Source organism: Phocoena phocoena, chromosome 13, assembly GCF_963924675.1.
Source record: "Phocoena phocoena chromosome 13, mPhoPho1.1, whole genome shotgun sequence".
Taxonomy (NCBI): Eukaryota; Metazoa; Chordata; class Mammalia; order Artiodactyla; family Phocoenidae; genus Phocoena; species Phocoena phocoena.
The window spans coordinates 68,034,032-68,060,847 of record NC_089231.1 but is presented as its reverse complement, the minus strand read 5'-3'; the positions used below and the strand labels follow the sequence as shown (position 1 = coordinate 68,060,847).

General features: G+C 50.3%; 1 protein-coding gene across 2 annotated transcripts; it reads right to left on the bottom strand.

The window, feature by feature from the left end:
- Positions 1–1,834: 1,834 nt before the first annotated feature.
- NIPSNAP1 (nipsnap homolog 1) lies at positions 1,835–17,597 on the bottom strand. 2 transcript variants are annotated; one of them, XM_065890000.1, is made up of 10 exons: positions 17,500–17,597; positions 9,904–10,031; positions 9,659–9,704; positions 9,313–9,407; positions 6,101–6,171; positions 5,815–5,955; positions 5,480–5,511; positions 5,034–5,128; positions 3,647–3,730; positions 1,835–1,899 (listed from the first exon to the last, which is right to left on the bottom strand). In XM_065890000.1, the coding sequence occupies exons 1-10, from the start codon at positions 17,595–17,597 to the stop codon at positions 1,835–1,837; spliced, it is 855 nt and encodes a 284-aa protein (XP_065746072.1). The 2 variants fall into 2 exon arrangements, with proteins under 2 accessions (XP_065746072.1, XP_065746073.1); XM_065890001.1 differs by having other exon boundaries at positions 17,560–17,597.
- Positions 17,598–26,816: the final 9,219 nt, after the last annotated feature.

Here is a 26,816-nt window from a genome sequence, read left to right as displayed (position 1 = left end):
GCTGCTGGGCTGCGAGGGGTCTAGGAGATGGCGGCACCTGGGTTGTCTGGGCGGGTCCCAGCCGGCCAACAGCCTCACGCTGCCCTCTGAAACCAGGAAACCGAAGTTGCAAGGGCAAAGACTATGTGCCTCGTTCATTCTTTCCCCAGCGCCTAAAGCTATGCCCAGCAACTAGTAGGTGCTCGGCCAAGTATTTGTTGAATGAATTTGTCGAGAGCCCAAGATAACGCAAGAATGTAGTCGTGCCGTGACTTGGACACTTGTGAATTTGCTTCCATAACCTGGATTCTTAACCACTGTCATACTCACCCGAACATCCCACACTAGCGAGAGCAGCAAGTCAAGTGGGCATTAATCCCATCTTACCCCGCCTCTTTTCCCCCCCAAGTTCATCCCCGTTTTAGGCCCGATTTGCCCTAGGGCAGAGTCACAAATCTAATGCAGCATTTGACAGCTTCAAGTATTTTCTACCCCTGGTATGAATTGTACTGATGAGGTTCAGTAAATCCTACTCATCTGAAGATAGAAACACCGATGTCCTGAATCCCTGGTTACGCAGTGTATTTCCTTCTGCCGTAGAAGGAGGCCCTCCCCAAAAGTAGCTCAGGGAACACAATAACCTCCAGTGGGGTAGATCAGCCAGGTGGACCTGCGAAGCTGGCCCTGCCTGGGGCACTTGCCAAATTTCCTTGCAGATGAAGAAAAGACACCATGGTTATAGTAAATATTTAACTGGTTCCATCAGTGACTCCACCACAAGTTTTCCTGAAACGGAGGCAGAATCAAGATACTCAGAAGTTCATGAGGTGTGGGGGTCACTGAGGAGGTCCCCAAAGTCACTGAACCCACTAAACACACCTGATGGCCCAGTGGAATGAGGGTTGGGCTGAGAGAATGTGAAGAGGGAGAAAAGGAACACGGGGTGAGGGAAATACGGGACCTAGTCCGTAGTTCTGCCTGCAGGAAGACAATAGGGAGGGCAGAAGACACTCCCTGCACAGAAGGGCTGGAACAACTTGTTCAAGTTCTCAACCTCATTATGTGGGAAGAAAGAGATGCACCTCCCTCCAACTGTCTTGTATTAGGAACCCCTCCCCAAGTGGTCTTCTGTCATCTCTGTTCTATCTTCCCAATTCTGTATTCCAAATTCTTCAGTGCAAACCCAAGTTCTGAGTTCTAAGTTCTACCTTCTGGGTTCCTGTTCCATTCTGCTTCCCTCCCCCAGGTCCTTCCCAGCTCCCATCCCTTTTCCCAGCCTTTCTGGGTGGAATATGTGGATGTCCTGCTGACTTAGCTAACTTGAGGGTTTTCCCTTTTGCTTCTTGAGGCAGTTCTAGGCTTTTCTCCAGCAGAAGGGACTTGGCTCAGACTGTCCACCAAGTGGGTGGCCGAGTAGAGACCAGGGAATTCCCGAGAGCCTGGCCTGGTCTGACCTCCTCCCTTCCCACCCCACCTCTAACCAATGGACACACTACCTTTTGTACAACTTAAGCAAAGCTGAGGATTTCCATGGTGATGATTATGGACTGGTGGCCTTGAGAAGAGGAATCTTAGGGGAAAATGTGAAAAGACACAAAAGGTTGCTGTTCTTCATTCAGAGAAATTAACAACTGCTTCCAGCAAGGGGAACAGGTGTGCGGGGAAGGTGGGAAGGGTCTGGACAGGGCTGCGAGTCCTCAGAACCCCATCATCCTTCAGCTCCCCCTTCTCTGAGCTGAGCACTACTTCCAGAGTCCACAGAGTCTGAGAGAAAACCAAGACATCAGGGCTGGGATCTCCTCTGTCCATGGCTACCCTGAGGGAGAGCTGGGAGGAGGTGGAGGCAGCGGCAGCATCACTGGAGAGGTGAGATCTTCAAAGGGATCATGATCCGAGACTCCATGTGTCGAACCAGGGGGACTGCAGAGAGAAAGGCAGAGGTCACGAGGGGGCTGAGGTGAGCCAACCGCCCAAAACTAGCCCCTGAAGGAGGAGGAGGCCTGGGATGCTGAGACAGGGAAACCCCACTGCTCTCCTGGAATGGCCCAGGGAGAGCACCACATCTCCCAAACTGGGGGATATGAGGGGACTTAGGCTGTGATGAAAGGCAGCTTTCAAAATTTTTCATAATTGGGACTTCCCTGGTGGTGCAGTAGTTAAGAATCCGCCTGCCAGTGCAGGGGACACGGGTTCGAGCCCTGGTCCGGGAAGATCCCACATGCCGTGGAGCAACTCAGCCCGTGCGCCACAACTACTGAGCCTGCGTGCTGCAACTACTGAAGCCCACATGCCTAGAGCCTGTCCTCCACAACAAGAGAAGCCACCGCAATAAGAAGCCCGCGCACCGCAACAAAGAGTAGCCCGCGCTCGCCGCAACTAGAGAAAGCCTGCACGCAGCAACAAAGACCCAACACAGCCATAAATAAATAAATGAATGAATAAATAAATTTATTAAAATTTTTTTTCATAATTACGTATTTACTTCCTATGTATGTGAAAAAACAACCAGCATAGCTTAAAAGTGATTTCACAGATATTATTGCTTAGGACAAAGCTAGGTGAAGAACAAAGCAGGGGGATTTAAAGGATGAGATCAAGAAAATAATTGTAGCAGAAGAAAATTGGCAGGACAAAAGCTGTGAGGGTGTCCTCAAGGGGCTAAAGTTTGAAAAACACTGATTTAGTTCAACTGACTCATTTTACAGGTGGGGACACTGCAGCTCAGAGTGGGTCACCCCAAGGTCACCAGAAGGTCAGGCTCTTTCCTCCTGCTCAGTGCAGTTAAACTTTACCATGCTTACAAATCACCTACAGTTCTCGTTCAAGTGCAGATCTTGATTCAGTGCGGGGAGGTAGGGGGTTGAGATTGGGCATTTCTAACAAGCTTCCAGGGGATGCTGACACTGTCATTTGGGACCACACTTGGAAGAGCGAGGCTCCCGCTAACTCCTTCAGGAGGTGCATTCTCCCACACACCAGCTCGTAAGTGTGGAAGCTCAGCTGTAAGTTCCTTAAGGGCAGGGCATTCTCTGCCTCCCAACTCCCGCCCACCCCAGTCCCTGGTACACAGTGAGTGCTCACCCAGCACCTACTGACTCCAGGTGGTTCCCAGGGGTCCCTGCAAAGTGGCAAATGCTGTAGGCAAAAAACTTGCTCGAAAAAATTGACTGTGCGCTTCCTCTGCGCCAGAGTCTAGGCCAAGCACTTTTCATAAATTAGCTTCTCCAGCCCTCTGAGGGAGGCTTTCTCACCATTGCCACCTTACAGATTGAAAACAGCATCAGTGAGGTGAAGAACCAGGCCCAAGGTCACACTGTGTGCTCAACTACAACACTTCTCTGAGGCAGGCTTTCTCACCATTGCCACCTTACAGATTGAAAACAGCATCAGTGAGGTGAAGAACCAGGCCCAAGGTCACACTGTGTGCTCAACTACAACACTTCTCTGAGGCAGGGACCACCTGGCTGTGTTATTGCCCCTTAGGGCACTCACCCAGGACAGCCTGCATCCCGGGGAGCATGCCACCAGGACAGGAACCTACTAACTCATTGTCCTGAAAGTGAGTTCTCCATCACGAGAGGTAATCAAACGAGGTCAGATCTACTTGCAGAGGGGATTCCATCCTCAGATAGGGCTCTTGGCAGATGACCTCAGAGTAGGTGCTCACCTGTGTAGTAGACATTTTCGTCCCAGCCCCTCTTCCTCCAGGCAGCATTTCTGGTCTCCTCCCGAGACTGCAGGTCTTTATAGGCTGTGGGGGGAAGGCATAGGCTCATTCCTGAGGCACAGAGGATCTGAGCCTGTACCCAGCACAAGGCCCTCCTTCCAGTGCCCCAAACCCTGCCCTGCTGTCTCTTCCTCCCCGGATGCCTCCAACTGTTAGCAAATACTGTCTGCTTTGACAATCTCATCCAATCAGTACATTTCTTGTGTATTTCCAGCCCAGAACTCTCCCTTGAGCTCTAGACTCGACTATCCAGTGTCCACTTGACATTTCCACTCAGATGTGTCAGTGTCTCAAAGGTAACACTTCTAAGGACCAAAAGTACACTCCTGACTCTCCAACCTGCTCCTCCAAGGGTCTCAGTAAGCAATACAGAGCTGCTCAAACAGGAGTCTTGGTGTCCTGGGGTCCTCTCTCCCTCCCTCAACCCAGACAGACAATTCATCCACCAGTCCGATTGGTTCCACCTCCAGACCAAAGAATCTGTGGACTTCTCAGCATCCTCACTGTCAGCACCTTAGGCCAGGCCACCATCCTCTCCCCCCTGAGCTACTATAACCATCTCCTGATGCCCCACATCCTCTCTTGCTCCCCTACAAAGTGCTCCCAACAAAGCACATGGCAGCCAGAGGAACCATTAGAACACAAATCAGGTCATTTCATGCTGCTTGAAACGCTGCAGCAGTCGCCCGCTGAAGTTAGAATAAATCCCAGGAATTCCCTGATGGTCCAGTGGTTAGGACTCTACACTTCCAGTGCAGGGGGATCAGGTTCGATCTCTGGTTGGGGAACTAAGATCCCTCAAGCCTCGCGGTGCAGCCAAAAAAAAAGAGAAAAAGAAAAAAAATAAATCCCAACTCATCTCATCCCCATGGCCTGCAAGACCTAGTCTAACCTGGTCGATCCACATCTTCCCATTCTCTTCCCCACTCCCTTCACACAGGCCTCCTTTGCACTCCTCAAAACCCTGAAGGCCTTTCCCCGCCGCAGGGCCTTTGCACATGTTGTTCCCTCTACTTGGAATACCCTTCCCTGGCAATTCACTGCTGACTCCTCATCCTTTAGCTGAGCTTACATTTCACCTCCTTAGAGAGGTGTTCTAGTCTATCTAAGCCAATGAAACTTCCCATGTTTTTCTTCATTATTTCTCCCTCTCTCTTTATGATTTGTAATAATCTGAAATTATCTTTTTTGTTACTTTATGTCTGAGGTGGTATCTCCCTCTGCTGGAATGTAAGCTCCACAAGGGCCCTAATGTATTCGCATTGTTGACATGGACTGAGAGTGGAGAAAGGGGGCCACAGAGGGTCCTGGAGGGTCCCCAGCCTACCCCAGAGATGGTGCACAACGTATAGCTCTCCTATCTGCGAGAAGAAGCCGCCCACTGCCTCCTGGTTCTCCTGCCGGTACTTGATGGCCCGAGCCCTGGGGATGGCAGAGAAGTGTGGGGCAGAGGCCAGGGCCGGTGCAAAGGGCCCTCCGGGGTGTTCCCAGGCTGGTTTCTCAGTTACACATCAAGGGAGGAACCTGAGGTAGGGCCCTTGGCTCTCAGAAATGATCAGGGACCGGGGTGACGGAGGTGCAGCCGCTGGCTGGGTGTTCTACCACAGTGGTCTAGAGAATCCTCACCCCCCTGGTTGGATCATCACCATCTCCTGGAGATGGCATGGAGGATGATGGGTTCCCTGCTACAGGGCCCTGGGAAAGGTGGTCCACCAGGGGCCTTGATGGGGCAGGTGGGCAGGGTACCCCCAACTCCCCAGAACCACCACTCACCAGTTGTTCCCCCATTCGATCATGGTTCCTGGCTGAAAGAGAACCAGAGCAGAGGAGGCAAATGAGCCCCCTTCTGGTATTTCAAGCATCACTGTTGGGTGGGGATGGGAAACTGTCATGTCTCTGCAGCTCCTGGGGCCGCTTCACCTTATTCATGGGGCCCTGACTCACGCCTGGGTGTGCACGTGTGCACACATGCACACACACCTCTGTTCTGGAGCCAGAAGCCCCAATCTAGGTGCTGGGGCACCAGGCCCACCCACCTCAGGGTACCAGGAAAGCAGCGCTGCTGCAGGAAGGGTGGGAGACAGGCGGGGAGCTGGCGGGGGAGGCACCTTGAGCTTGTACGTCCTCAGCTCGTAGATGTTGGGGCCGTCTCTAGGCTGTGGCTCGTTCCAGAAGCTGAACTCGAGGAGCAGCTGGTTCCTCCTGGACAGCAGCATCTGGCTCCGCTCCTTTCGGAACTCTAGGTACTCCTGCGGGCATGGTGGTTTGGGCACGGCAGCCAGGAAGTGCCCCGGCCCCATCGGTGTGTCCCACAGGGTGACAGAGGCAGCCCCCAGCACAGGGCTGAGCCAGAACCAGCATCTGGAGAGGTTCGCCGAGTGTATGCCAACATACCTTGTTGTTTTTGAGCTTGTTCATGCAGTCCATGAGGGCTGGGTAGCCACCTGAGAATCGCCACAGGTGCACTGTTGGGAGGCAGGGAGGACGGTACAGGTCAGGGGGCTGCGGGGACCCTGCCCTGCTTACCCCGAGGCTGGTTAGGTGTGTATGTAAAAGGGGAGGCTCCAGTCTGGTTCCCTATAGCACCAGGACTCTCTGAGTTCCCTCTGCCTTGGTGGGGGCAGCTCTAGGCATGGGGAAAAGCCAGACACAAGACCCGGAGACCTAGGTTTGAGGTGCAGCTTTGCCAGGTGGCCTTTGACCCCTCTAGGACTCAATGTCCTCATCTTGAAAATGAGAATAACGCTCCCACCCAAACTTCTTTAAGTAGCAACAAGAGGATCAGACATGAACTTGTACCCTAGGAGCTGCGCATGCATAAAGCAGACCACCAAGCCTGTGAGGGACAGGCTGGGCCAAAGGAAGGGGTAGGTCTGATGGGCAGAGATGGATGACTCCAAAACACTGAATTAAAGGAAAAAAACTAAGGAACAGAACAGCATGTGAGGTATGGTACCACGTGTGTTTAGAGGGGGAAGAACATATCCAGAGATGCTGGTCTATGTACCACCTCTTGATGGAGAGCCATCGAGATTGTGACAGGAGATGCCCTTGGGGCAAAGAACTGAGGCCTGGGGTTCACAGGCAGGAGGGAGGCTTACTTTTCATTGCAAACTCTTTGTACCATTTGCATATTTTATCACAGTCTCTGTACTGGGTTAAAGAGTGTCCTCCACCCCCACCCCCAAATTCATGCCAACCCAGAACCTCAGAATGTGACCTTATTTGAAATAGGGTCTTTCTAGTGGTAGTCAAGCTAAGGTGAGGTCATATTGGGTTGGCCCTAACTTCAATGACTGATGTCCTTATAAGAAGAGGGAGACTTGGACACAGAGGGCAACGCCACGTGAAGACAGACACCCAGGGAGAACACCATGTGACTAAGGAGGCAGAGATTGGAGCAATGCATCTGTGAGCCAAGGAGTGCCAGGGATTTCCGGCCACCACTAGAAGCTGGAAAAGGCAAGAAAAGATTCTCCCCTAGAGCCTTTGGAGGGAGCATGCCCCTACCGACACCTTGATTTCAGACTTCTGGGCTCCAGAACTTGAGAGAATAGATTTCTGTTGTTTTAAGCCCACCAGTAGTTGGTACTTTTTACAGCAGCCCCAGGAAAACCCTGATACACCTTCCAGTAATAAAGAAACCTAGCCTGTGTGCAAGAGAAGGAACAGTCTTGTCATGCTTGGGAGCATGGCTGGGGCCAAGGGAGCAAGGTCCCTAAAAGGTCAATCGGGCAGGCTAAGGCTGAGAGCATTTGGCTGGCCAGTGGCTTGGCATTTCAGACTCTTGTGACTTATCCCCAGCTGGTCGCTCACCTGCCTTTCGACTCCATCTCTGCCTTGATTTTCCCACTTGCAAAATGGTCTGACCCTATGGTTTAAAGGCCTCTTTCCCAAGGGAAACAGCAAAAGTACTGTATGGATGGCAGTCGATTAAGACCAGGAATGCTGACCTGTGGAAGAGGCATTAGCCTAATTCTAGGGGCCAAGAGGTAAAAGTTACAAGGAGGGCATCCAAGGCCCATGAGAAGAAAGAATTTTCTAACAATGATAGTGGTCCATCTAGATGATGGATTGGAGGTTTTTTACAAAAACCCCGAATCTACAAATTCATTAAAATGTAGATTCCTGAGCCCTACTCCCAGGGGGTGGCTCAGTGGATCTGCTCCCCAGATGATTCTACAAAGGGGACAACCCCTCGAGATACACAAAATATAGGACATGCTTTAAAATTCACGCTCTCATTCCTCAAAGTTCATTTCTCAATTAGCAGATACTTAGAAGAATCCAAGAAGTACTGCTGCAACTGATTAGGTTGTACCTAAAATGGGGAAACTGTAGGGGCTGGAACGGAAGACAGCTTTTCTCCTACCCCACTATTAATGTGTCAGTGATTGTTACTGAAACAGAATAAATGATTATGAGAATCTACCTAACTGCAGATCACAGATTTAAAAAACAAACAAACAAAAAGAACACATACAATTATCAGGGTAGTTGAAGGATGAGATAAGTTGGCTTGTGTGGTAGTGAGCTCCCCATAGCTGTGAGTGTTCAAGGGAAGCATAGAGGACCCTCTATCAAGGCTGCACCAGAGGAGCTCCCTGTGCTGTATGCAGTCTAATCAGCACTGTCCAAAAGGACTTCCTACTATGATGGAAAAGTTCTACAACTGTGCCATCCAAGACAGTAGCCACGAGCCACATATTTCTATCAATGGGCACTTGAAATGTGGCTAGTGTGACTGAGGAACTGAATTTTTCATTTTAACTTTACCCAATTTAAATTTAAGTAGCTACATGTGGTTAGTGGTTACTTTCCTGGACAGTGCAGATCTAAATGCCAAGGCCCCTGTAAGTGGCTGGGATGCTGTGAGTGAACCAAATTCATGTGTGGGTCCTCAAAGCTGGTGCCAACTGAGGTGGGCATGTTGGGGTGGGATGGGGCATGCTTGGGGTACCGCTGGGAAGCTGTAAGGAACCAGCTCAGACAAGAGTCCCTTTTATTCCACAAATATGTACGGCATACCGGGGGTTCAGTGGTGAAGAAAGGCAGGGCCCTCGCCCTCCCGGAACTCACCACCTCCACGGGGAGACAGACAGAACAAGGCACATGATCAGGGCTGTGAAGAGGCAAGTCCTGGGGGCTGGGGAGCCAGGAGAGGTGCCTCACCCAGCTGGGGTGGAGGGAATCAGGGGAGGCTTCCAGGAGGAGGTGATGTCTACACCAAAATAAAAGGTGAGTAGAGCAGTGAGCCAAGTAGAGGAGGCAAAGGAGAAAGAATGCTTCAGGCTGACGAAACAGCATGAACAAGAGCATGGAACTAGAGGGAGAAACTATCCATCTGAAGAACAGAAAGGAGTCCTGGGTGGGATGGTGCAGCGAGCAGGAGGACGTGGCGAGACAAGGCTTGACGCTGGGCAGGGAAGGGCTCAAGAGCCTTGTGGGGCACCCCAAGGGCAGAGGGAGCCGCCACAGATGTTTGGGCAGGAGAGTGAGCTGACGAGGGCTACACTTAGAAAGACCCCTCTGGGTGCCGCTGCAGAGGGAGTGGAGGGCAGCCACCTGGGCTGGGCAGCAGTGGCGCTGCGGGGTGGACAGCTCACCTGCCTGGTCCTGCTCCCCGTACCATGTGTTCCAGTTGCCCACGAGTGAGCAGGGGTAATCCTCATCCAGGTGCAGCTTGGGCAGCACAGCCTCCCTGTGGGAGGGGCACAGAGAAGGGGGAGGGCTCACACCAGCCACCAGAGCCCCTGAGATGAGGCTTCCAACTCAGGCCCGCAGAGTTGGGCCTCAGTCTCCCCATCTCTAAGATGCAGAGGCTGCACGAGAGGACGTGTGGCTCTGAAATCTACACCCCCCTGGATTTCTGCACGGAGAACAGGGCTTGGATAGAGGTCCTCACCCAAGCAGGGACTGGGACATGAGGGTTAGGGGTTAGGGTCAGCTCACGTCAGGCTGTTGTAGGCATCCAGATACTCAGGCTTCACATTGTGAACTGCAACAGAGGATAGAGAGCAGGAGGTGAAGCAAGGGGGAGCGAGGTGTCTGTGGGGAGCTGTGCTGGGGGTAGCCCCACAGGGTGTGGGCTTCCAGGACAGCTCGGGATGTCCCAGACCCTCTCAAGTCCCAGCCAGAGCCTTGCAGGCCCCCAGAGGCCCTGGGAGGGCGGGCTGGCCAACTCAGCAGCCACTCACACTGGATCTTGTAGAGGTTGCTGGTCTCCTTCTTGGACAGCAGGGTGGAGTGGGCGTCCTTCCGGGGATCCACCTTGTGTACGAACAGAGAACGGAACCAGCTGCCTTCATTGTCCTTGGAATAGAAGCTGCGGGACAGAGTTCAGGGGGGACCTGCTTACATCTGCTCAGATGCCTTGCTCCCCAATGCTAGTGACACACATTTCTGGGAATGAAGCCATGGAATCCCATGGCAGCTCCAGAAGATGTCATATCATTGGAGCCGGCTGAGCACAGGTGGTCCTTTCTACAGAGATCCTGGCTCCCCAGTTCACTTCTTGAAGCTCTGCAGAGACTCAGGAGGCCAGGAGAGGCAGCCCCACCTCCCGCCTCTCTCTCCAGCCTCCCTGCCTCCAATTCACCCCTTTCCAAGAGGTCCTCCACTTGGACCACACAACTGCATCCCTTACCAAGAGGATCAACCCCGCACCCATCTTGCCTGATGTCCAAAGCCCATGAGAGTCCAACCTACCTTGGCAGCCTCCCATCCTGTCCATTCCCAACCTGTGTATCCCACTCTCCAGCTATGCTTCTCCCTGAACCCACCAGGCTCTTTCACTCTGTGCTTTCTTTGCAATTTCTGTCCCCTCTGACGAGAGGGCTGCACTCACCGTCCTCCCTGGTGCTCACACTACACCTGGCCTGTGCCCAATCCCAGCCCCACAAATGGAGAGCCCAAGACAAGCACATTTTGTCCTTGAGGAGGTCACAGTCTGCTGGGAGAAGTGGACCTTGGAACACAGTTACAGCCAGAGGTCTCTGGGAGAGCCCAGATGTGTGAGCCTGAACTTGGCCTCTGGAAGTCTGGGTTGGCCCTCCAGAGGAGGTGATCTGGCCAGTCTCCAAATCTCCAGGGCTGATTTGGCAGATAAAGGCAGGTAGAGGGGGTCAAAGGCATCACAAGGCAAGATTCATTCACTCATCCAGCCAACACTTAACTGACAAATATCTGCCCTGTGCACATTGCTATGTTGCTGTGAGAATGAATGAATGAATGAGGTGCCTTGTTCAGAGCAGGGGGACCAACCACCAGGTCCTGCCAGATCATAACTGCACTCCCCACACAAGGTCCCAGCAGGGGTGGGGATTACTTTTAGGCTGCCAAATGTGGTAAATCATCTTACTTAACAGCAGTGGTGCAGTTTGTAGCCAGGCCTGAAACACTAGCCTCCCGCTGGATGATTTCTAGCCAAGGAGCCTGGCAGTGGGGGCCCCATCAGCAAGTCCTCTCCTTTTGCAAGCCTTTTCTGTGGCTAGGATAAACGTTTTGTAAATCAAAGTATTGCTTTTTTCCAAAATATGGAGCAAGTACTGGGACTGATAAAATTTAAAAAGCATCTTAAAGTGGTGAAATATTTGTATAAGCATAGAGAAAGATAAGTAACAATCTGTCCCAGACTGCTTTTCGTTGGTTGGTTGGTTGGTTGGTTTTTGGCCACGCCAAGCAGCCTGCGAGATCCTAGTTCCCTGACCAGGGACTGAAACCTGGCCACAGCGGTGAAAGTGCCGAGTCCCAACCACTGAACTGCCCAGGAACTCCCAGTCCCAAACTGTTAACACTGCTTATCTGGGAGAGGGAAGAGGAAGATGGTTAAACTTTTCGTTATTCATTATAATTTTTTGTAAAGGTAAGAAAAACTGTTTAAAGTATTTCCAAATTCATAGGCTTTCTATCATTTTGTGTGTTTTTGCTTCATTAACAAAAAACAGACAGTTATCATCAGATGGTTGATGTAGTCTGTGAAAAATCTGGGACCAGAATAAGGGAGCCTCACTATGGCTAACGCTGGCTGAGGATATCCTCTGTGCCAGGGACCTGTGATCAGCTTAACATGATCCCGCTGAATCTATGTAAGGATATCATAATGTTGATATTATTAATGCCCCCATTTTCAAGATGAGAAAATAGAAGGTCGGAGGTGGGAGGGTTAAGAAACTTGTCCCCAGGTCACATAGCAAATCAGGGACAGAGAGCTCAGGAAAGAACCCAGATCTCTTTCCTCTATAGTCAGCCCCACCTCAGATCTGGCACCAACCTGGGGAACTAGCATCAGGTAGATACTGTGAAGAACCAGGTGTTTTTAACAAAGCCACGGCAGAGGGACCTGACCTTTGGTCTGAATGTAGAGAGGCTGCTTCCGCTGGAAGGGGTGGTGACAGGGAGGGCAGCCACTCCTACTATTTGTCAACCAAGACCTTTGCTCCAAGGACTGGGCTTTGAGTAATTTATTAACATCAGCACTGACCAAGATAAACAGCCAAGTGGCGAGCCCTGAAGAGAGAGCCTGGGACCCCGGGGGCTAGGGAGTGAGGGGGTCCAGGAGCTCTGATGGGCTCCCATCTCCTCCCACCACTGTCTAATCTTTCCTGCCTCTGGGTCTCCGTTTCCCCATGTGCAAAAAGAGCAGGGTAGAGCAGCCTATCTCTAAAGATCTTTTCTACAAGTCCCAAGAATATCCCAGGGCAGGGTCTGAACTTGAAGCTAGCATCCGAGGGTTCACATTTTCAAGAGTTCAAATTTCACTCTCTCAATGAAATCACAACATTCTCCTGTCCCTGAACTCCCCAACTCTTCTCACCCTGCTCTCTATTTTTCTGTAGCTCCTTCTAACACGTTATAGAATTTTTTGTTTATTATGTGCCTTGTTTATTGTCTCCCACTAGAAGCAGAGCCCCAGGAGGATAGGGATCTTGTCTGTCTCGTGTATCCCTGCTGTATCCCCGTGCCCGGAAAAGTGTTGGGGACGCGGCACGTGCTCAGACCACGTTTGAGGAATGAGTGCAGGCGTGTGGGGGGACACGGGTGCATGAAAATGATGAAATCTGAGAGGTAAGAAAGGAGAGAAAGTGTGGACCTTGGCTCAGAGTGTGGACTCAGGACTCAGGGGCCCTTTCCATCCCCACCACCACCAGCAGAATTAGTGCTTAAGAACACAGGTTCTGGACAAATCCAGGACTAATCCCAGCCCAGCGTCATCTCTCTGAGCCTCATTTACCTCATCCATAAAATAAGAGCAATAGGATTGCCTTGTAGAGACATGGGGCAGACACGGCAGTGCAGCTAATATCACTCTTCCTACCTAACTTCCTAACTGAGCTCCTGCCTCCCATTCTTTCCCTTTTTTCCTAACCTGCCCATCAATTTTGTAATGCACCATGGTTGTGATGCTATTCGTCCACTTGAAAATCTTCTATGGATCCCTACTGCCCATAAAACAAGGCTGGATGTCTTCACTTGGGATTCTAGCTCTAATCTATTTTGCCAAGCTTTCCAGAGTCAGTTCCCCATTTTTTTTATTTTTAATTTTTATTTATTTATTTTTTTGGCCGCCCCACGCAGCATGTGGGATCTTAGCTCCCTGACTGACCGGGGACTGAACCCATGCCCCCAGCAGTGGAAGTGCAGAGTCTTAACCACTGGACTGCCGGGGAAGTCCCCAATTCCCTCTTAAATTTGGTGACCACAGAGCCAAGATTCCCTATTGTTAGCAACACCTGAGAACGTGTTAGAAGTTTTCAGGCCCCATCCCAGACCTACTGCGACAGAAACTCTGGGGGTGGGCCTAGCAATCTGGGTTTTAACAAGCCTGCCAAGGGATTCTGATGCACAATCGGGCCCGCAAATCACTGCTCTAAGGCAGTCCCAACTTTCTTTCTTTCCTTCTTTTCTTCATGTAATCTCAGTAAATCATCCCAGAAACACCGAAGAGTCTGGTATCTAAACTATATTAAGAATATATTAAGCCCCAAGGGTGGGGCTTCCCTGGTGGTACAGTATTAAGAACCCGCCTGCCAATGCAGAGGACACGGGTCCGAGCCCTGGTCCAGGAAGATTCCACATGCTGCGGAGCAACTAAGCCCGTGCGCCACAACTACTGAGCCTGTGCTCTAGAGCCCGCAAGCCACAACTACTGAGCCCTCATGCCACAACTACTGAAGTCTGCGCACCTAGAGCCCAAGCTCTGCAACAAAGAGACGCCACTGCAATAAGCCCGCGCACCGCAATGAAGAGCAGCCCCCGCTCGCCGCGACTAGAGAAAGCCGGCGCGCAGCAATGAAGACCCAATGCAGCCAAAAAATAAAATAAATTAAATAAATTTAAAAAAGAAAAAGAAGAATGCCCCTTAGGACTAGAAAAACCAGTTCAACCCTTTCCATAAACACATCTCTCCTGGGACTTCCCTGGAGGTCCAGTGGTTAAGACTCTGTGCTTCAGGGAGCTCAGCTGGGTGCTCTGTGATGACCTAGATGGGTGGGATGGCTGGGGGGCTGGAGGGGGGGGCAGGGAGGGAGGTCCAAGAGGGAGGGGATATATGTATACATATAGCTGATTCACTTCATTGTACAGTAGAAACTAACACAATATTGTAAAGCAATTATACTCCAATTAAAAAAAAAAAAAAGACTCTGTGCTTCCACTGCAGGGGGCACAGGTTAGATCCCTGGTCAGGGGAACTAAAATCCCACATGTGGGGCTCGGCCAAAAAAAAACCAAAAAAAAACTCTCCTATTTCGCCCTCAGCCCCTCCATCATTTTCACGTGAATATGTCTCGTCTCCCCAGCCACACCGGAAGCCCAGAGCTGACGTTCTCCACCCCTCAAGGTAGCAGCACAATGCTTTTAGCATGGGAGTTGCTCAGTAAATATCTGTCCCAGATGAGAACTTTTGAGACACATTTGCACTCTCAATAGGGATCAACGATCTGGTGCCTCACCACATGAAAATGCTCTGGAATGTTCTAGATTGATATGCTAGGAAGTTTGGCTCTGTGCACATTCCTGAAACACTCTTCTGTTTTGAGTTGGCTAAAAGGGGCCACAGGACTTTCCTGGTGGCGAACTGGTTAAGAATCTGCCTACCAATGCAGGGGACACTGGTTTGATCCCTGGTCTAGGAAGATCCCACATGCTGCAGAGCAATTAAGCCTGTGCGCCACAACTACTAAGCCTGCGAGCCACAACTACTGAGGTCCACGTGCCTAGAGCTCGTGCTCCACAACAAGAGAAGTCATGGCAATAAGAAGCCCATGCACCACAATGAAGAGTAGCCCCTGCTTGCCGCAACTAGAGAGGGCCCACACGCAGCAACGAAGACCCAACACAGCCAAAAATAAATAAATTAATTAATTAATTAAAAAAAAAAAACGAATCCGCCTTCCAGTGCAGGGGACACGGGTTTGAGCCCTGGTCCGGGAAGATTCCACATGCGGAGCAACTAAGTCTGTGTACCACAACTACTGAGCCCGCGTGCCACAACTACTGAAGCCCATGTGCCCTAGAGCCTGTGCACCGCAACTACTGAGCCCACATGCTGCAACTACCGAAGCCCGCGCGCCTAGAGCCTTCGCTCCACAACAAGAGAAGCCATGGCAATGAGAAGTCCGCACACTGCAACGAAGAGCAGCCCCCGCTCGCCACAACTAGAGAAAGCCCATGCGTAGCAACAAAGACCCAATGCAGCCAAAAATAATAAATTTTTTTAAAAAAGGGGCCACATTTCTGCTTATCGTTCCTGAAGTGTGTCTTTAGAAGACAAACCGGAAGAACTAAAGTTCTGTCAACGAGAGCATTACTGATGCAGCGGTAGCAACTGCTGTGTACTGAGCACTTTCTATGTGCTGAGAACTGATCCTCACAATATGTTCTTGAGAAAAATGAGGCTCAAAAACAAAATAGAGAAAAATGAGGCTCAGAGATGTACCAGGCCTTATTCGAGAACAATTAATCAATGGCCAAGAGGATTCCAATCCAGGTCTATCCGATTTCAAAGCCCACACTGTGTCTATACCCCAGTGGCCCCCAAAGCTCAGAGGCCAGAGGGCCCCTCTAGTGACTCCAGAGAGATACGGGGCAGATGGAGGGTCGGCAGGATTCCCAGGTATCCAAGGTGGGACCAGGGAGTAAGTAACTTTGAAGCAGTCCTTTAGGGACTTGATAAGTATTAATCCAAGTACCTGCACAGCAATCCTACGAAAAACACCAGGCAGGGATCTCCATCCCCACTTTACAGAGAAGGAAACCAAGGAACCCAGAGGTTCAGTGCCCCATCCAAGGTTAAGGAGTGGATTAAGTGAGGAGCAGCAGGCTGCCTTAATGTCCCACGCTCCTTTTGTGGCCTCTGGCTATTTGCCACACAAATGGCTTTACCACCAACCAAATTTGTAGCCCTGGGGCAGTGTGGTCCTGCCCCCAGCTTCCATTTCCTTATCTGGAAAACAAGGGGCTCACAGGAGGTGAGCCCCTTCAGCCCTGACATCTTCGGGGCTCATGAAGAAATTGCTTGAAACACAGGTTTGGGCAACATTTGCAGCAAATTCGTCAGGGGCTGGGTACGTCGCACACATGGCCTTGTTAATCCTCAACAACTCTATGAAATACATCCTACTTTATCACCCCCATTTTACAGATTAGGAATCTGAGACTTCAAGAGGCCAGATGACTCATGCAAGGTCACCCCACTGAAAAAGGCTGAGTTAGATGTGCTGGTGCCGGGCAAACTCTAGGCTCTCTCCATGTTATCAGCTTTCTCCCCAATTACTGGGCAGTCAGGTTGGGGGCACATGCCTGGCTCCTCTTTCCCAGCCTCCCCTGACCCCCACTGCACAGCACTCTAGATCATCTCACAGCAAAGCCTAACAGTACTCTGCAGCTTCATGCCTGCGCGGCTGGGCAACACAGACCCCTCCTTTCCACAGGTGGGGGGACAGGTGTCCTCACTTCTTTGGCCAATGTTCTTGAGCATACACTGTTGTGAGCCCTGTGCCAGGGGCTGGGGAAACAGAAATATGAGGTGATGCTCTAGTGGCAGGGACAGGCAAGTGTGTACAGGGTAGTAAGAGCAGAGATGGGGGAAGTACAGGGTACTAGAGACGGAGTCAGGGAGGCCCAGCCCTGCCTCAGCCCAGAGCAGGGACCAAACAAAAGCCCAGGCCCAGCCCAGGGCCCAGCCAGCCTCCCTCTCCCAGGAGGCCACCAGTTGTGGTGCAAAGAGCACAGGGGTGTCAGGAGGCCTGGGTCCAGACCCAGTGTCGCCACAGGATGGCAGGGGGAGTGACCTTGGGCAACTCCCATCCTTTCTTAGGCCTCCTTTGCCCCATTTCTACTGTTCAGGGTTGGAGAGCAAAGGATCTGTGCAGCCACGGCCTTTAGGGATCTCCCATTGCTCCCCATATCTCTTACCCCCAGAACTTCCGGAAGGAGGTGCTGCCTCTCCTAGAAGCCCCCAGGGGGACTATCTCACAATCACCACAAAGGCCTGGGAAGGGGCTGCTCCTCCTGCCCTCTGACAGCTCCCACTCCCCAGGGCCCAGGACCCGCCCCTCTCATTCACCCTACCCTTCATTCTTAGCCCAGAGCCAGGCACCCAATAGGACAAAGACCCTGCGCATACCTTTCCCACCTCCCCCGTTCTTTGACCAGACCTCCTCCCCATGGCTCGGCTTCTAACCACTAGATTACAAGCCCGAGTCTCTGCCCATCCCCCAAGCCCAGACCCTGGCCCCCACGCGTGCACCCCCCACGCGCGCCGCCCCCGCCTGGCCCGGCCCGGCTCATACCGCGCTGCAGCCACAGCCGCAACGTCCCGGCCCCCGGGCCCCGGGCGCCCCAGCAGCCGCCGAGCCGCCGCAGAGATGCTGCACAGACGCGGAGCCATGTTGGAGCGCTGCTGATTGGAGGAAGGCCCCGCCCCCGAACCAGGCGGCGGAGGCGGAACGTGAGTAAGCCCCGCCCCACCTGGTAGCCCGCCCCCTCTCCACCCAGACAGGTGGGTGTAGTCCCTGTGCATTCAGCAACTTAGATGCTGGGCAGAAGTCCGGATTCTTGTCCTCTGAGCCTCTGCAACCCTGCTACAGACTTGCTCTGTGACCTGGAGCAAACCCTTTGCCCACTCTGGGCCTCGGTGTCCACCCCGGTAAAATGGGAGCATTGAACAATAATACGAGGGGTTCTTAACGGGGCACTCAAGGATGAGCGGCAGAGGGCGAGTAAGCCCCCTGAAATCATATACAGTTACGTGCGCCTGTGCGTTCCTGGGCGGGGGTGGGGTGGGGTGGGGGCGGCACAGGTAGCGTTTATCACATTATGAAAGGAAAACCCCCTAACGATTTAAGACAGATGGACAAGGCTCTGGGTTGCAGGGACACTTTCTCTCTATCATCTCCTTTTCCCTTTCCATCCGCCCCTACTATCGCTGCCTGGGCCTCCTGGGGCCCCATGCCCTTCTCCTGCTCTGCCCAGGTCTTGTGCCTAACTTCCAAACTAGTCTCCTCTCGGCCCACAATCCCCCAGGTCACAGAGGGCCTGCAGACCCCACAGGGGGGCCCAGGAGCCTAATAACTTCCAGAGAGACTGTATGTGTAAAAGAATGTCCACCCGCTGAGGCTGACGCTGACGGTCAGCGTGGTGTGCCTGGGGTGGAGGAGTGAGGACAGGCTTTGATTTTGTGATTCCTTCAGCAAATATTGAGTCCACGTGGCTAGGCCACGTGGTTAACTCTGAGACACCAAAGGCGGCCAGAACAACAATCCCCCAGCCCTCTTGGAACTTAAGGCCTGGCCAGGGAGACAAAAATCAAACTGGTACTAACCTCCTGGGCAGAGGCCTTAGGCCTACCCCTCCCCTCCCCTCTCCTGCCTGACATACTAAATATTTACTGAATAAGTGAAAAATATACACAAAAATATTTTTTGCCAACTGTGATAGAGGCTATGAAGAAGTATGTGGAGCTATGAGGACTTATAATGGGGAGCGGGAAAGAGAAAATTCGAGGTCCTATATAGACTTTGAGGGTCAATGATAACTTCTGTAAGGAAGTGAGGCTTGAACTATGATTTTTTTTCTTGTGTTTTCTAAAGTTGCTACAATGAACATGTATTCTTTGCATGATTTATTTTAAAAGGATACTGTATATCATCATGATAAATAAAAAACCGAAATCAACTGTTATACACAGGCAGAACCATCAAAATAAGTGCAAAAGTATTTGCAACAGCTACTGCAACAGATAACAGTATCGCCGGTACCTTGTAGCTAAGGCAGAGGGCCATGAGCCTGGGGCCTGCTCTCTGTGTTAACAAAGAAGACACAGCTGGGCCCAGTTGCTCCTTGGGTTTATCAGTGGGACAAAAGGAGTGAGCTCCTCATTCTGGAAGTCAGCATGATTGGAGGGTTCCCAGACACAGCCACTCAGGAAAAGCCCTGATGGGTAGATGGAGGTGTAGCAAGTAACGTGTCACTGGTGTCATGCTGTGGAGGAACCAGGTGTGGCAGGCGTGTAGAGGTGGGTGTGACCATCTTGATCGGGCCTCACAGGTGGCCTGATTTTAGACCTAAGCTTTAAAGGCTAAGCAGGGAGAGTCAGCCAGAAGGGAGCAGGGCAAGGAGAGCCTCAGGCAGAGGAGGCAATATGTGCACAGTACGTGAAAGGGCCCCCAGGAAGGAATAGGTTTGGATTGTTCAGCACCATCGAATGTCATCAGAGGGTGGAGATGATGTGAAGGCATCTCTCTCAGTACAAGGAATACTTTCCTAACAATGGAGTGGGCAGCCTTGGTGACCTGTCACTGGATTGTGCCAACAGAGGCTGCACAGCAACTTATTGGCCATGTGGTGGAGGGCATTTGGCAATCGAGCCACAGGAAGCCAGCCCCTGGCTTCCAAGCCAGGACAGGGAAGGGCTGGCCCTCCTGGTCTAGCGTGAGAGTCCTCACCAAATTCTTGATGTTTCTGGCCACCTCTGCTGGAGAAAACAAGGGAGGGCTGACCTGCAGCCTCCTCACACTGGTCTAGGCATTTCTAAGATGGTCTTCCCATCTCCCCCTATTCAAGTGGGCTAGGAGGCTCAAACTAGGTCCTCCGGGAGCATGGTCTCACCCCTGACCAGGAGAGATGGGAGATGAGTCTCCATACCCAGGCCATGTGAACCAGTGCGGCTGGCTCACTGGAAATTCAGCTTCGAGATCTCCACCCCCACCCACCCCAGCTAGGGTGATCAGCTCATTCCAGTTTACCCCAGACTTTCCCAGTTTGGGCACTAGATGTCCCCTATCCCAGGAAACCCCTCTATCCTGGGCAAACTGGGATGTATGGTTATCCTAACTGTGGCCCTTTCCCTCTCCCTGGGACACACATCCACTCCACCCCAGAATCTTTTCCTTGCTTAACTAACCCCATTTACCCTGCTTGAAGTGGCAGGGCAGGGGGGCTGTCTTTATGGCACTCAGTGACATGCAATGCTCGTTAACTGGGCACCTGGTATGAATAGGTCCCTGCCCCATGGACCGTACATTCTGGGCAGTAACCAGATGGATGTTGGATGACAATTCTGCAAATAAGGAGTTATATAATTAGACCATTTCCAATTACTGCAGAATAAATTACCCCCAAATTTAGCAGCTTGAAACAATAAACATTTATGATCTCACACGGTTCCAAATGGGTCAGGAATTCAGGAATGAGTGATTAGCTGGGCTGTTTCTGGCTCAGGGTCTCCCACAATTTTGCAGTCAAGATATTGTCTTGGGCTGTGGTCATCTGAAGGCCTGACGGAGGCTGTGGGATCTGCTTCCAAGGTGGGCCGCTCACTAACCTGGCAAGTCAGTACTGGTTGTTGGCCAGGTGCCTCAGTTTGTTGCCACGTGTGCTTCTCCAGATGCTGCTTGGGTGTCTTCACCCCACAGCAGGTGGCTTCCCTGAGCGCGAGTGATCCAAGAGAGAGTAAGGTGGAACCTTCAAGGACTTTTTTTTTTTTTTAAATTCGGCCAGGCCATGCAGCATGTGGGATCTTAGTTCCACTGAACAAGGATCAAACCCGTGCCCCCTGCAGTGGAAGCGTGGAGTTGTAACCACTGGACCGCCAGGGAAGTCCCCCAAGGACTTTTATGAATTGGCCTTGGAAATCACACTCTGTCATTTCTGAATATCCCATTGGTTACACCTGTCAGCCCTGCTCAGTGTGGGAGGGGACATTACAAGGGTGTGAATATCTACACACAAGACTCCTGGAGGCTAGCTACCACAATTATGTTCTGCACTAGGCCCAACTTAATTATTGGGATTGGACTCAGCTCTTCAAGCCATCTTCTACAAGCAGGCCTCCCCAGCATCATTGTCTTCTGTTCTAGGATCTCCCCTTCCGCTTCCTCTCTGAGGTCCCTTCCTGCTCACTACTGAGTCTGTGACATCTCTTTCTCCTGAACCTGTTCATCCTCCCCTCTCTGCAGGGAGCTGACCCATTTCTTCTTCTCCCTCCCTTGTTTCCCAGAGATGCCCTCATGGAATCTACCTTCATAACTCATTGCCAAGACCTACTGCCCAATCTGTGAAGTGAAATGAGAGGAGCAGGGACAAAGACAGATGGGCAGAGCCAGGCGAAGAGGAGCAGGCAGGTTCATAAGTGTAAAATATGGACAAACCTGCCATCATCTATTCCCTGGGACAAATAGATCATCACCGAATGGGCTGCAGAAGAGCAAAGAGACAAATTACCCAGCTGTGGCAGTGTCACCTGCTCCTTATTGATGGGCTCTTATGCTCGGGCCCAACTGCTCTCTGAGAATTGCATCCTCCAGTTCCTATGAGACCCCGAACAGGAGTGACAGGAAAGACAAGAAAGCTTTTATGTTTCGGCTGGGGCATGAGCCACACTGCCAAGTTCCAGCTTTTCTGTAGTATGCATCATATACATATATGAATTTTGTGACTTTGACACAGTGCCACATAAAAACATGATCAAAGTGCCACCCCATGTGTAAACTGGAAATCATACAAATGCCAGAGAAAGAGAACATTTTAACCGGTTAAATACTGAACAATTTCAAAGCTGTTGGGTTGGAACAAATTATAAATTGTGTTTACGCTGATGCCACAAGGCGGCGCCACTACAGCCGGAAAACGACCACATTCTGTGTCACTATGGAGCAAATCACAGCATGCTTTGGACTCCAGCAACTGCCTCTTTGTGACTACTGAGCTGTTATTTTGCCACTCACTGTCATTATAAACAACTTTAAAAAGCTATAACAACGTCATTCAACAACATCGTTCACGAAGTAGAGAGGTCAATGCTGAAAACCGCGCCCCCAAATCAGTACTTTGGAGCGGCTATTGGACGTGATAGAACACCGTGAAGAAGATTGAACCACCTCTGTGACAGGCGGTGCAGAAAATTTGGGAGAGTGCCAGCGGATAGAGATAACGCAGCAAAGACACGAAGCAGCATCAAAAGCAAAAATATGGTAAGATGGTTATAGATTTACGAGCTGTGCGAGCGCGTTTCATCGCCTCCTTCACATTCATTCCTATGGGGAAACATGGGTCTTGGTATGCAACGTTTTGAATCATGTGAAGTTTACAGAAGGCATCCTTCCTGAAAAAAATGGGACTTCCCTGGACCTACCCAGAAATCCTGGTAGAAATATGGCTCCTGGAGCCCACTGCTCGACGGGGAATGTTGTAGGTTGAACTGTGTCCTGTGAAATAATAAAATCTTTATGTGGTCTCTGACCCCAGTTCCTGGCACCTGAGCTCCTAAAACTCTTGTAATTTCCTAAGTGATAAAAGCACCAGGAGCCCTGTGTATTCAAATTATTTGGTCTTTGATCCTGGTTCCTAACACAGAGCTCCTAAATCCCTTGGAATTTCCGGGGTGATGGGAGCATCTTTTGCTCTAATGAGGCAATGTTTGATGGGCTCCTGGACCGGGGGCTGGTTACTAGAAAGATTAAACCATCATTAGAAGCCTGGAGCTTTCAGCACCAGCCCCCATCCTCCTGGAAGGGAAGAAAGGCTAGAGGTTGAGTTGATGATGGATCATGCCTACATGAGGAAGCCTCCATAAAAATCCCAAAAGTATGGGGTTCAGAGAGTTTCCAGGTTGGTGAACACATGCATGTGCTTGGAAGGTGGTGCACCCCAATTCCACGGGAACAGAAGTTCCTGCTCCCTGGACCACTGCAAACCTCATCCTATGTGTCTCTTCATCTGGCTGTTCATCTGTACCCTTTATTAAATAAAAAACCGGTTAACCTAAGTGTTTCTTTGAGCTCTACAAGCCATTCTAGCAAATTATCAAACCTAAGGAGGAGGTCACAGGATCCCTGATTTATAACCAGTCCTCCAGAAGTTTAGATTACAACCTGGAATTCTGATTGGCGTCTGAAGCCAGGGGCGAGGGTGGGGGGCAGTCTCGTGGGACTGAGCCCTTAACCTGTGGGGTCTGTACTAACTCTAGTTAGTGTCAGAATTGGATTAAATTATACGACATGCAGCTGGTGTCCCAGAGAATTGCTTAGTGTGGAAAACCCATGCATTTGGTGTCAGAAGTATTGTGGATATGAGAGTAAAGGAGAAACACAGGAGTGTTTTTCTCATATATGTCCCCTAAAAATGATATTGAAGTCCTAAGCCCAGCACCTCAGATTGTGACATTATTTGGAAATAGGGTCTTTACAGAGGTAATCAAGTTATAATGAAGTCATTAGGGTGGGCTCTAGCCCAGCCTGACTGGTGTCCTTATAAAAAGGGGAAACAGACACGTAGACAGCCATGCACAGAGGGAAGAGGATGTGAAGAGACACAGGGAGAACACCATGGGAAAACTGGAGCGATGCAGCCACAAGCCAGAGAACATCTGGAGATTCCAGAAGCTACAAGAGTCAAGGAAAAGATCCTCCCCTACAGGTTACAGAAGGAGCAGGGCCCTGCTGACACCTTGATCTCAGACTTCTAGCCTCCAGAGCTGTGAGACAATACATTTCTGTTGTTCTGGGCCACCCAGTTTGTGTGATTTTGCTACAGCAGCCTTGGCAACTAATACAGAATGTCAGCTTGAGACTCAAAATTATCTACCACAGTAAGGAGCACAGAAATAGCAGAAAATTGGGCTTCCCTGGTGGTGCAGTGGTTGAGAATCTGCCTGCTGATGCAGGGGACACGGGTTCGAGCCCTGGTCTGGGAGGATCCCACATGCCGCGGAGCAACTAGGCCCGTGAGCCACAACTACTGAGCCTGCGCGTCTGGAGCCTGTGTTCCGCAACAAGAGAGGCCGCGATAGTGAGAGGCCCGCGCACCGCGATGAAGTGCGCCCTGCTTGCCACAACTAGAGAAAGCCCTTGTACAGAAATGAAGACCCAACACAGCCAAAATAAATAAATTAATTAATAAACTCCTACCCCCAACATCTTCAAAAAAAGAAAAGAAAGAAAAAGAAATAGCAGAAAATTTCGAATTAGGCATGAGCATGAATTTTAGGCCAGAAAAGAGTCATTTTTCAGTGCCTGCTGTAGACAAGGCCCCTTGCAACCTGCAGCATGCTGTCCTTGGAAGGCCATGGGTCCAGGTTAGAGACCTGGGTTTGGAATCCAGGCTGTATCTCTATTAGGCTGTGTGGTCTTTGGCCAGTAACTTAGCTTTGGGTGTCTCTGTTTTCTTAACTGTCAAATGGGTATAATAATCTACTTAATCATGAGAATTAAATGCAAATGCATGCATATGAAAATGAGCACCAGTTAAAGTTCTATCTGTATGTGCTTTTAGGCTTTGGTATTTGCAATCCCATTTCCTATTCTCCCCATTTTAAGTGATGATGAAATGGAGGTCCAGAAATGGTTTAAAAAAAAAAAAACTTTTTTAGGTTACACAGCACCTTAGAGTGCTCAATAAATATTAATTCCTATTTAAGAGTGACTCTTAAACATGTCATATCATGTATTATTATGCCCATTTTTACAGATGAGGTAACTGAGGCTCAGAGAAGCTAAGTTATGCCCAAGGTCACAGAAAAGTAGAAATTCCTACTCAGATCTGCCTGCTTCCAACACTGCAGGTGACAGTCTGGGCAAATTTAATAATCTTCAGTCCTGGGCCTGAAGGGAAGAGGGTGAGCACCAGTGATTTCCTAAGGCCTTGTAGGTTCTTTTTTTTTTTTTTTAAAGTATTTATTTATTTATTTATGGCTGCGTCAAGTCTTAGTTGTGGCACGCGGGCTCCAGAGCGCATGGGCTCTCTAGTTGCAGCACCTGGGCTTAGTTGTTCTGCGGCATGTGGGATCTTAGTTCCCTGACCAGGGATTTAACCCATGTTCCCTGCTTTGGAAGGTGGATTCTTAACCACTGGACCACCAGGGAAGTCCCAGGCCTTGTAGGTTCTTACTCACTGTTATTCAGGTAGGAGCTGTTATCTGCAACTACTTTCATCCAGGCTCAGTGCTTCATGATAGCGCCTTGGAGCATCCTAGCTATGGCCTCAGGGGAATTCCCTTGCAGTCCAGTGGTTAGGACTCCTTCACTACTGAGGCCTGGGTTCAGTTCCTGGTCGGGAACTAAGATCCAGCAAGTTGCTGGTGTGGCCTTAAAAAATAAATAAATAAATAAAAAAGGCTATGGCCTCAGAAGTCTTAGGTACCAGGTCACACATCCTTCATCTTCCCATAGAGGGGAGAAGGGCACACCCTGGTTGTGACAACCAAAAAAAAAAAAAAAAAATCTCCAGACATTGCCAAATGCCCCCCTGGAGGGAAAGGATGTCACTTGGAGAAACTCTGATCTTCTGGAAGAATGAAGAAACAAAATATATCAGGTGAGATCTGGATTAAAACAGTCCTATATGCAAATTGCAACTCTACCAATTATGATTTTGGGTAAATTACTTCATTTCAGCCTTATCCAGTTTCCCCATGTATAAACAAGGAATATATACCTACCAAATAGGGTTTTGATAAAGATCAGAAGAAGCATGCCAGGCACTTTGCAGAGTATATGGTAAGCACTTAATATATGGCAGCTATTAACATTGTTCCCATAGTTGAGACTGTAAGTATTTCCTCATGTCCTTCACTTATTCATGCAACAAATATTCAGTAACTGGTGTCTGTGTGCCAGGTCTTTCTTAGTAAGCCCTACCTGAATTTTTCTTTCTCAAAACCTTATCTGGTATATACTATTACCATCTCTATTTATTCTGTGTGAACAGCAGTTTTAATGCCAGCATAATATTCCATCATGTCTATTTTGATTCCTGGCCCTGGCCTCCTTTCTGAGGTCCAGACCCATACATCTACCTGGATGTCCCCCAGGAAGGTTAACAGCATGTTTGGCCAATTAGCCCAGTGCCTAGCACCTAGCAAGCCCTCTATAAAAATGAGCTATTACTGGCCATCAGTGTCATTTTTAGCCCCTGCTGATCCACCTCCTCTTGCTACTCCTCAGTGGGTTCTCAGAGTCACTTATTTTCTGTCAGCAGTCTTGGCCCTGGGTTAAAGCCCTGATTTGTTGTCCCTGTGGGGAGCCCATAGGAGAATCCAGCCTGGTTTTCCCACCTGCAGGGAAGAACTGAAGCAATGAAAATAGACACTCCCACGCTAATCATAGTGCCCTAAACAACCAGTTTGGTGGGGAGAATTTGCTAGCAGTAGGCAAGACATAAAGTTCCCCCACGGTAGCCTGGCAGCCTTGCTGAGTGTGCCAGCAAATGATTCCTGGGGCCTGGCTGGTGCTTCACGGGCACCACCAGGGCCCATGGAAAAGAGCTAATTTATGCTATTAGTATAGTTACATAAACAGTGTCTGCTGAGTGTTCCAAAACTGTATTTCATGGTCTTGGGGCCAGAACAGGGAGGAGCAATTTAGAAGCCACCACTAGGGAAGCAGAGCAGAGTAGAGGTAATACCAACAGCCTCTGGGTGAGATAGGCCTGGATTTTAGTTCCAGCTTTGCCCCTCACTAGTTGGGTGATAGCCAGCAAGTAGCTCTGTCATGCTGAGCTTCTATTTCACCTGTAGGGTTGGGGTGATGCTAATGATAGTTATTCGTGGAATGCTTCTTGATCAACCATTCAGGTATTCAACCATTAAGAGTTATTCAAAAATGGGATTTTT

Bases quoted from the DNA above. Each gene is read 5' to 3' on its own strand.
- NIPSNAP1 (XM_065890000.1), bottom strand. From the start codon at position 17,597: ATGGCTCCGCGTCTGTGCAGCATCTCTGCGGCGGCTCGGCGGCTGCTG. The intron at 6,172-9,312 runs GTGAGCTGTCCA...GCCTCCCAACAG, and splicing joins CGGGGAGCAGGACCAGGCAG to TGCACCTGTGGCGATTCTCA. The intron at 5,956-6,100 runs GTATGTTGGCAT...CCATGCCCGCAG, and splicing joins ACAAGCTCAAAAACAACAAG to GAGTACCTAGAGTTCCGAAA.